Source organism: Prosopis cineraria, unplaced genomic scaffold (genome assembly GCF_029017545.1).
Source record: "Prosopis cineraria cultivar Desert tree isolate PC_DT_omini unplaced genomic scaffold, ASM2901754v1 PC6, whole genome shotgun sequence".
Classification (NCBI taxonomy): domain Eukaryota; kingdom Viridiplantae; phylum Streptophyta; class Magnoliopsida; order Fabales; family Fabaceae; genus Prosopis; species Prosopis cineraria.
The window spans coordinates 37,965,564-37,977,311 of NW_026555337.1; the positions used below are offsets into that span (position 1 = coordinate 37,965,564).

Below are 11,748 nucleotides of genomic sequence, written 5' to 3' on the forward strand. Positions count from 1 at the left end.
TGTATTCTCACCAAATTACCATTCACTTCATTATACTTGCCCTTCAATTTTAAAATGCTTAACTATTTATCATAATTAATTTTAATTTTTTTTTAATTAATTTAATTTAATTTATATCTACACACTTGCGTTGTTACAAACACGGAGGATCCCTCTAGCAATAATCAAACTGTTGTTGGTAGTAGTACTAATAGTATAACATCATAAAAACAATCAATGAGGGGGTTATCTGTTCGTTGGAAGATTGATCCAGCATGGGAGCATATTTACTTCAAAAAAGAAGGGAGGACTAATGTGTATACATGCCTTCATTGTTCCACTGTCTATAAAGGAGGTGGCATAAACAAAATGAAGCAACATCTTGCTGGTGTTTTTAGTCAAATTACTTCTTGTGAAAAAGTTCCTTGTGATGTACGCTGCAAAATGAAAGAGAATCTAAAGGAGGTATCAAGAAAAAAGAAACTAGATGGTATGCATGAATGTTATGGTGATGAAGAGGGATGTGAAGTGGTTGATGTTGATCTAAGTCTAACTCCCATTAGAATAGTGACTCCTCATAATTGTGGCAAGAGAAAAGCTTTCAAGGGAGTTAGCAATTATTGTTCCCCAAGGATAACTCCTAGTTCTAAACCAAGCTTCAAAAATGTTTTATCAAGTAAAGAAGCACAGCTCAAAGCTAATATGGCCATTTCTCAATGGTTTAATATCAACAACATTCCATTTAGTGCAATAGATTGTCCATTTTTTTAAAAAGCTATGGATGCAATTGTTGCTATTGGACCTGGATTTAAAGCTCCTATAGCCTATGATGTTAGTCAATTTATCGGTGAATTTTAAAAAGGAATGCCAGCTACTCATTGAGACTCATCGAAATAGATGGGAGACTAGTGGTTGTACACTCATGGTTGATGGTTGGACTGATGTGAGACAATATACTTTAATAAACTTTCTAGTTTATTCTACTAAAGGCATGGTATTTGTAAGGTGTGTTGATGCTTCAGATTTGGTTAAAGATGCCAAGACATTGTTTTCATTGTTTCGTGAAGTAATTGAGTGGATTGGTCCTAAAAACATTGTTCACGTGGTGACTGATAATACAACTAATTATGTAGCATGTGGCAAGTTGATTCATGACAAATATAAACATATTTACTGGTCACCTTATGCTGCAAATTGTTTGAATCTCATCTTGAAGGATATTGCAAGTATGCCTTATGTGTCAGACCTTGCATCCAAGGCATCAAAGCTTACTATGTTTGTGTACAATCATGCAATATTCTTGTCATGGCTTAAGAAAAGAGAGAGTTGGGGGGAAATTGTGCTTTCAGGAGAAACCAAGTTTTCTACTACCTTCATTACTTTGAGGAGTATATATGAGCACAAGATTGACTTGCAAGCTTTCGCTACTGATAAATACTTTACAAATAATAAATTATCAAAGACTGCTACAAGAAAAGCGTTTCATGCCATTGTATTAGATAATAAATTTTGGGATGATTGCTATGACATTGTGATACTTGTGGGTCCCTTCTTCGGTTGTTGAGAATTGTAGAAGCTAATGAAAAACCTTCTCTAGGTTATGTTTATGAAGGCATGCTAAGGGCAAAAGATGCAATAAAGAACTTGTTTAATAAAAATAAGGATACTTATAAGCCATATACAAGCATTATTAATGCTCGATGGGACAAACACTTGAAGATTGATCTTCATGCAGCAGCATATTATTTGAATCCTGTATTCATGTATGATAAAGAGTTTTGTCACAAGAGGAGGATCATGGATGCAGTGCTTGATTTGTTTGAGGCAAACAACTCAAGTGACAGTGTTGAGATGATGGAACAATTGTGTTTGTACCGTAATCATGATGGTTGTTTTGCTCGAGATAAATACAGTAAAGTAGCAAAAGGATTACCACCTCGTAAGTTTTAATTATTGTTTATCATTCATTTTGATGAATTGTTATTAGTTGTAATATAAGTATATGCCTAAATATATTTTTCATGCAGATGAATGGTGGACATATTTTGGGGGTGATGTTCTAAAATTACAACAACTTGCTGTTTGGATTCTTAGCCAAACTTCATCTTCTTTAAGATGTAAGTGAAACTGGAATTTATTTCAACGTGTTCACAAAAATAGAAGAAATAAATTATACCATCAATGGTTAAATGATCTGGTTTTCACGAATTACAACATGAGATTGCAACATAGGTAGTAAAAGAAGTTATGATTCATTGTAGCTATAATTGGTTTTGGGTTACTTGAAAACTATGTTTGACTACATTTTTTACTTGAGAGGTCACAATTGAAGAAGAAAACTTATAATCCCATTGACTATGAGTCGGTTGACAAAATTGAATTTTAGATAGCTGAAGAAGATTCAATTCTTGAGTTTGATGATGTAGATTGTGACAATCTGATGTGTGAAGAGAATGTAATTCCACCACCTCTTGATAGGCATAACGAAGGTTTATATTTTCATTTTGTTATTATATAATGATGTTAACGCATTACAAATTAATATTAACTATTGTTATTTTTGTAATTATAATAGGTGATGATGATATGAACATTCCAAAGCCTCCCACCTTTATTTTATGATGTTCCTCATGCTGCTTCCTGCTCAGATTCTCCTAATTTGGCTGCTGATGACTCCGCATCTAAAGAACTTCTAATGAATGATTATTATGGTGATGATATATGATTGAAGATTGTATGTTTTATCATGGAATATATGATTATTTATATGTATGCATATTGCTAGTGTTATTATTTTTATTATTGATTCTGATTTGAGTGAATTTGATTTCATTAGTCCAAACACGCGTGCGCGCATTTTTCTTTTGTCATTGGAGGTTGATTAGTTTTGGGTCTTCTGGTGCTGACATTCAGTTTTAGCTACTAGTTATATCACTAGTTCTTGCTTGTAATGTATATACCTTCAGTTTTGAAGAGCTGGATCTGTCAGATCATGTGATTAACAGACAAGTTTTGAATGGTCTAGGTTGGTTTGATGGTGAAGACTGAAGAAATGGGTATGGAATCTTCTATAGACAATCTGTGGTTCAGAGTTGGTTTGATCCTTGTTTGACTTCATTGACATTGGGTGGTTCAAGGTTGTTTAGCACTGAAGATTTGAGAATCTAGCAATCAAGAATGCAATCTTGTGATTCTCCATTTTAGTTTTGGAAGTAGGAGGGGTCACTAAAATCGTCCACACCTTCCTCACTACACTCCTCATATATTTTTCTCCTTTTAAAATTGTAAGACATTTTTAATTAAATGTTATCTTCTAATAAAGTAATTATTGATTTTTAAATTAACTTTATCTTTTTATATTTATTCTTATTAAATAGTGTTTGACCTTAAAATAAATTAAACTGATTTATTCAATAAGGGCATTTTTTTAAAAAAATAATAATTATACTTTAAAAAATTAAAAATATCTTATATTTTTTAATATTCAATTCTTTAAAAAATATTTATATTTTTAAACGAAGAGAGTATAACATTAAGTATTGTTAGAATTCTCTTTACTTCTACAAACATAGAGAGGTAGCATTAGTGATTTAGGTTGGAGACATTTATTTGGATCAAGTCTAAAAGTATTTGAACATGTAAAAAGTTTATATAACTTAGCCCAATCCTTAAGTCTCATATTTTTGGGCTTATTTGACTTTGTTTGAATATTTGAATTGATAAAGAAATTTTTTTTATCAATTCTATTTAAATTTAACCTTAATGTTGAAATTATCCAAATATAACACTGGAGCGCATTTTTTTTCCTACCTTTATTAATGCGAGGGCAAACATTAAAAGAGTAAACATGAAAGTATATAAAATAACATCATGCTTATTTTTATTAGTATATTTTTACAAAATTTTTGTAACAATTACTAGAATATTAAAACTTCATCTAAGAGTGTAAAATGTACAAATGAGAGCACTTAATGAGTGCAAAGTAACAATTAAAATGAAAGTTAATTTTATTTTATTAATAACAAAAAATTAAAATATTTAGTATAAACTTGTTTGGGTTTGATTCAAATCCCTTTAAACTTATTCAAGCAATTTAAATAAGTTTGAAGTAAAAGAAATTTCTAATCTCAAACTTGAGCCACATTTTTTTGAACTGAGATCATGTTTATTGGATCCCACAATAATTTGACAGATTCATCTCAAGTAGTTTCATTCAATGGGGAGGGCCTCTCACCTTTTTCTTTCTCTCTATTTTTCTCCTTTTCTTTTTTTATCATTGTTGGATTAAAACTTTTTAGTACTTTAAATTTAATTTTTGATAAAATTATTATTATTATACATAAAATATATAAATAAAATATTATAATTTTAAATGATTTAAATTAAAATTTAATAGTTTTAAATTTATTTATGCATCTTTGTATAAAATTAAAATAATAATTTTATTAAAAATTAAATTTAAATTGTGAAAACTTTGATCCAAAAGTGGTGAGAGAGAAATGGAGAGAGGGGTAGAAGAGACACCCTCTCCCCCATTCACGTGGGTACGTGACCTCCACATGAGACATGACCCTATCAAAATACGAAATGTGGCGCATGTAGAACATGTTGCATTTATACGTTAGTTATATTTTTTGACCAGCATTTGTACGCTAGTTATTATTATTGTTGTTGTTGTTGTTGTTGGATTGAGTCACATAAAGGTATTGTTATTATTTAACTTTTTTTATCATTTTATTGTACACTTTTTATCAAAGAAAAAAGAGTCCCGCAAGGTACTTTTAATTATATTTATAGGATGAAAAGAGAAAGTTTTTTTAATTTTATTTATAATTTATATTATTAAATTTTTATTACAAGCTTCCCATTTTATTTTTTATGAAATGTTAAAAAATATATATTATATATATATAATAAAAATAATGTTGAGAATTTATTAAATTTTTAGGTAAAATTATGAGATTTATTTATTTTTAATATCAATAAAACGTGTTGTAAATGAATACGCCAGAGAAGACAGAAGTTGACCTCTGTATCAAGGATGATAGCGGAATTTGTGTTCCCATTGAATTCCTCCATGAACACGCCGCGTACTTGGTTGTCTTTTAGTTTTTAAATACTATCACCGAGTATTCATGTAAAAACAATTATCGCCTACTACATTTTTAAAAATTTAATAATAAATTTTTTTCTCTGATGGCAGAACAATAATAAAAACAAATTCATCTACATTAATTTTCCTAAACAAAATTAGATAAATTTGAGTATATTTTAGCCGCGCGTTGGATTTTTTCAGTGGTTCAAGTAAATGATAAATATGAAGGATTATTTAATTCAACATATCATTAAACTTCAAATTATATATAAATAATTATCGATGGATCGTGATAATTTCATGCTAAAATTCAAAAAAAAAATCCATTGACAAGGTCAAAAGAATGCAATTTACTCAAGATTATATCATTGAGTTCTGTATGATTTGTTCAAGTTTGGCCAACCAATATTGGCCATGAAATAAGAGAATCATTCTTTTTATCCTGGAACAACAAAGTTGAGACCCCTTTCCAACACATCTTAAAACATGGACAGGTCATATCATATTATTTCATCCATTTATAATCTTTTGCCAAAAAGATTATGTATCAGTTACGTTCCCACAAGGACTAAATGCATCATATATCACTAAAATTTAGTTTCTTTTTCTAGCAAAATAATATTTTGATGACAACATATATAGAACACAATCAGTTTTAAATATGCACTACTCGAATAATTTTGAGGACAATTAAGCGAGAAACTCGATGAATTGGGCATTTTATTGAGGGTAACACATTTAGGTAATTAGGCACATATATTTAATATATTTCTAGCCAATTAAATCAAAACAAATATATCTTAAAACGTTAATAATAATAATAATTTGTTATAAAATAAATAATAATATCATCTGTCTTAAATTATAGAAAAAATCACATCAAGTCCTCTTCCAAGGGAATTAATCACGAATAAGAACCAATACGAAACGAGTTGTTATTAAAATAAAAATATGACTTTTTTTTTAAATAAGACTTGTTATTTGTCTTTATCTGTGATTAATTTTCTTGAGAGAGGATTGAATGTAATTCTCCCTAAATTATAAGATATTTTTAGAAAGATTTGGCGTTTCATAATATAAAATACTTTGACAAAAATAAAGTTTCTTTTATGATATTTGTGAATTGTTGTTGAATTCTTACAATTTAAAAAAAATTGTGAATTTTAAAACAAAAGTTGTAAATGACAATTGATATTTGATTCAAGAGTAATTTAATTATTTATATTAATTCTTTAATAATAAAAAATTTTTTAAAAATTTTAAAAAATTATGACTTTTTGAAAAATCAAAATACCATTTACATAATTTAAAGAGATTTTATCATATTTTTTCAAATAATTTTATTTACTAATCACTAATTAATGTTTCTATGTCAGAGCAATGATGAGGTTTTCTCATTTATTAACATTAGATTTTATTTTATTTTTTTGTCAACAAATCTTGTTCCAAGAACAGTATCACTTTTCTCAATTGAAAGAGATCCCGGTTTCGTGCTTAAGATTAACATGTTTTTGTGTGCGGAGGGCATGTCCACGACAATAAACTGCTTTCGTTTGATGTAGATTCTTTTTGAGCAGTTTCGATAATTGATCGGCATAACTAACCCTGTGTGAAATCCGCCATAATATAAATTATCTTTTAAAAATTTTATTTAATTCAAAATATAAAATATTTAATAATTTTTATAATTATTTTTTTCACTATATCCCTCCTTTATTTGTTAATCTTTTTAAAAAAATAATGCATTACAATTTTAATTATTATTATTAAAACACCTACACAAAATATTTAATGCGAGTAAGATAAAAATGATACTATAATTTTTTAAAAAAAATAAGATTTTAACTAAGATTTTATATAAACTGTAAATTAATTACATATGCTTTATATTTTAACCTCAGGAGGGAGCAGCTAATTTACCGTCTCCAATCACAAAATCTCGATGCATAAAAAATACTATAAAAACAAATGTAGCATCAAATGCTTCTTATTTCTTGCTCATATATATACGATAAATATATAGTTCATACACAAATGCCAGATAACTCAACTCTCCAATCTACATTGGCCAGCTCAATTCAACACTCCTGTTAGTAACATAACATCTCTAGGTTTATATGAAACGAATAATCATCCATCAATGTAAAACATAAACCGCAGGAAAAATTAATCGATTCACACATCTAGTTCTTCAAAATAGCTAGCATGGAGAGGATAACGGAGGCGCCGATGAGGGTGACGGAGCTGGAAACTGATCCGGCGGCTCCAACATCGGGAGCTGGAGCCGGCGAGGGCGACATGTTGAAGTCTTGAGCGGAGACGACGGCCGATAAGAGAGCCACGGCGAGGAGGACAGTGAAGGCCTTGAATGTATTCATTTGTGCCATAGCGAATCGGAAGAGAGAAAGAGAGCTTGAGAGAGTCGGAGAAGAAACAGGACAGCGCAAAAGAGCTTCGACAGTAGAGATACTGCAGAGTGATGGAGGAAGACAGAGGGAGGGCGGGAGAGGATATATAGAAGGAGAAGGCGCGTGGGCGGAGACAGCTGGCAGTGGCAGAGAGGAAGAGCGTGAGTGGTTAGGTGTGACTGAAGTTTTCATGAGAGGCCAATTCGTTAACCGGCTCGTTTCGTTGCTTCTTGACTGCTACAGGTCTATTTTGCGTGGTGGACCGGTTCATCACCGCTTTATTTCGTAAGCTCATGTGATTATTTCTTTCTTAATTTTATTGAATGTTTTTATTAATAAAATACAAAAAAAAAATAATAATGAAGGAGAAAACAGGTTTTATTATGCTCACATTGCATTAACTTTTATTTTAAAATATTTTATCATGCCCTGTCCCGCACTAAAACATTGCATTACATTAGTTATATAAAAATAAAAAAGAAAAAAAAACAAGAAGGCTGCGTGTTACATTACAGGAAAATTTCAAAAAAGATCCCTTGATCAAAGATATTAAAAAAAAAAACTCCATGATTTCTAAAATTTTACTGTAATTGTTGGGTACTAAATTGAAATTTTTTTGATAAAATTGACAAAATTACCCCTCATTTAAATTTACAACATATAATAGATAAGAAAACTTATTCGTTCTCATAGTATATATTATTCATTTACTTATAAAATATTATTAATTGCCCTATATCATTTGTTTATAGCAAACAAGTGAATTAAAAAATGAAAAGCATTCGTAATTAAATAAATAATATTATGTAAGTAAATGAACACCATACAGTATGAGAACAAATAAGTTGTTTTATTTATTATATGTTGTTCATCTAAATGAGGAGAAATTTTGTCATTTTTGTCAAGAATCTAGTTTCAATTCAATACCCAATAATTGCAGTTAAATTTCAAACGTTATGAGATTCTCTCTCTTTTTTTTAATATCATTGATAAAGGGTCTTCTTTTAAAATTCTTCCTTACATTATTTTATGATATTGTTTTTTTTTTAATTGCCCACCTGATATTCAGAGCTTCACTAAAACTCAAATTTGAGATCTTATCTAAACGAAATCAAATCACTTAGCACTCAAACTTGCCTCGGTTATTCTATGGTATTGTTAAACGCAAAATGATTTCTCCAATACAGTAATATAAACTGTAAAGTTGTTGCACCCACCTGACCTTCACATGGCCCAAGCAAAGATACATAATGTGACTTGGGCGTTTATTTTAAAAAAAAAAAAAAAAACAATGAATGTGACTCCCGTGACATGAATAACATCCTACAGTTCATTTTTTTTAAGATAGTAGTTTTGTTTGGTATGAAATATAAAGATATTGAATAATTTTATAATTTTTTAACTATATACTTATTTCATTTATTATCATTTTTAAAATATATTATTATTATTATTATTATTATTATTATTATTATTATTATTATTAAAAAAGCACTTATATAAAACATTTAATAAAAGTATAATTGAAATTTTGTACAGTTTTTTTTTTAAATTAAGGTTATGGCTATTTCTTAATGTTGTTGAGTAGTTATTAATACTCCCACCATCCCAAATTATAAAATATTTTTAGTAAAATCTCACATAATAATAAACCTTACTAAATATACTTAACATTTTTATTTAATAAATTGAAAAGAAAGAGATGGAAATTAGATAGAGAGAAAAATGATATTATTAAAATAAATTTATTTAATAAAACTTTAATCATTTTAAGGTGTTTTATAGTTTGAGATATTAATTTTAAAAAAAAAACATTTTATAATTTAGGATGAAGTTCGCGTAAATCAGAGAGATTACGTGAATGTTAGTTAATAATTTAAATTAAGAAAATGAAAGGTTGAAATTATATAATTTGGAGAAGAAACTGGAAGAAAAGGTCCGTGCAGTCGTGTACACTGGACAAAGTTGACCTCAGAAGCAGGGTGAGTGCCTAACATAGTAACATGCGTTTCCAATGAATGAGAGTAGGGGCTGGACAAAGAATTGAACAAGATTGGATTTTAGTCCGGTTTGTTCATTTATAACTCAAAAATTAAAAAAATTAAATTTGATTTATAAAATTAAAAAATTGGTCCCAATTTAATACTCATTAATTTTTTTATATAAAAAGTAACAATTCATTTCATCATGATAAATTTAATTAAAATAATAAAAATATTTATAATAATAAAAAATCAATAACAATCTTTAACAACAACAACAACAAAATTTCAACTACAACTTACATGGTTCAAATTTATAATTTCAACAATAACAATTACAAACTTTAGCGACATGTTTAATATACACTACAACAATAATTTAACAATAAATTAAATTAAAATTATATTAAATAGAATGGTGAATTTTGAATGAAGGAAATGTGATGTTTAAATTTTAAACTATTTAAATATATAAAAAATAATTAAAATAATATTAAAATAATTTTATAAGATTCAATCGGATTAAATGACTTGAAAATTTGGTCTTCTATCAAATCCAACTTGAAAAATTAATTTAATCTTTTTCATCTCTTTAATCTTTGTTGTTATCAATTTTTTATGGATTAAACAGGATCCAACTTATTCAAATTAAATTAGGTTGAACAGGACCACCAAACTTTTACATACCCTTAAACGGGACGGGAGGGTGATGTGTTATTCTCATTCTTCATTCCCCAATGAATACGCCGCATACTTGGTGGACTTTAAATATTACCCGCAGTTCACGAAACATCAATTACCGCCAACTATAATTTTTTTAATAAATAGGAGTACTCTTTTTATTCTAAATTATAAAATATTTCTATACAAAATATCATATATAAATAAGTTTTATTAAATATTTTTTTCAAGGAGCTTTTACAGATATAATATTTATTTTAGAAATAAACTAAGCAAATAACCTAATATTTATTATATTTTGTATTATAATCAATTTATTATATTTGTTAATAATATTTCATTGTATATTAATTGTTAACTCTTTATAAATTTTAAATTTTTAAAAATAAATTTCTTATATATTAATAATAAATTTCTTCTATATTAATATAAATTGGCTATATTTTTAAATTTTAAAAAATTTGGTTCATTTTTTTGGATATAAGATTTTTTTCAGCTAGTGGGCTAATTCATTCTTTCTTTTCAAAAAAAAATTGTAAACTTTTAAAAAATCCTTGATTTAATGTATTAAAAAGAGAGAGGCTAAAATTAATAGAGAGGAAGGATAATATTTAAATGAGCCTACTTAATAAAACATTAATCTTTTTAAAATATTTTATATTTGAGATACTGAATTTTTTTTAAAAGTATTTTATAATTTATGACAGAAAAAGTATTTAATTCAATATATCATTAAATTTTAAATTATTATACTCTCTCCAGTTTATTATAGGATGCTTGAAAGAAGTTTTGGTATTTAATATGAGGTATTTGATGAGGTATAAATTACATTTTTCTACTTTTATCCAATTTAAATTAATTAATTATGAGAGAAAATATAGCGTAAATTAAAAAAATTATTACAGTGATAAAATTAAAAATTTATTATATTTTTAAATAAAATTAATAACTTAATTACTTTTCATTAATTCTAGTAAAGTAGTTATAGGTGACTTATAATAAGGATTGGATTAAAATTACTTATGATGGAAAAGCTGCTCGTATTTAGTAGACAATTTTATCTTTAATAGAATGGCTTTTATAAATGTTACAAAAAAATAGTTGCTTTTATAAAAAGAATACATGTATACAATAAAAAAACTATACTACAACATAAGTTAAGCAATGAAAAGGTCATGAATTGCAATATAACCATATCATTGAGTTTTATAATTAATAGTAAGCTTTACCATCAAAGGCAACTGTGACCTGTTCATTATGGCAGCCCAAAGTTGACAGAGAAATTGGAGACTCCCCGTTTATTTAGGAAGAATGACAATAAATTTATTAGTATTTTAAATGCATTTTATATTAAATTATTAAAATACCATTGTTTTCAAATTTTTTTTTAATCCACCACCAACCAGCGGAGGGACCAACAATGGAATAATTTTAGGAATGGGGTCGTGGGTGGATATGCACCACTAGGTCATTGAATCATTTTTCTATAAATATGCAAAAATATATATATATATATATATATTATATAACTTGGTGAGATAATGTTGGCAAAATAAAATTTAGTTGCCACTTATGTATAAGATGCTTGTTCTTTATATTGGAT

The 11,748-nt window shown here is 27.5% G+C and overlaps 1 protein-coding gene across 1 annotated transcript; it reads left to right on the forward strand.

Moving 5' to 3' along the window:
• The first annotated feature begins 216 nt into the window (after window positions 1-216).
• On the forward strand, window positions 217-1,543 carry LOC129314129 (uncharacterized). Its single transcript, XM_054957501.1, has 2 exons — window positions 217-698; window positions 985-1,543. Exons 1-2 carry the CDS (start codon window positions 217-219, stop codon window positions 1,541-1,543), a joined length of 1,041 nt encoding a protein of 346 aa, XP_054813476.1.
• The last annotated feature ends 10,205 nt before the right edge of the window (window positions 1,544-11,748 follow it).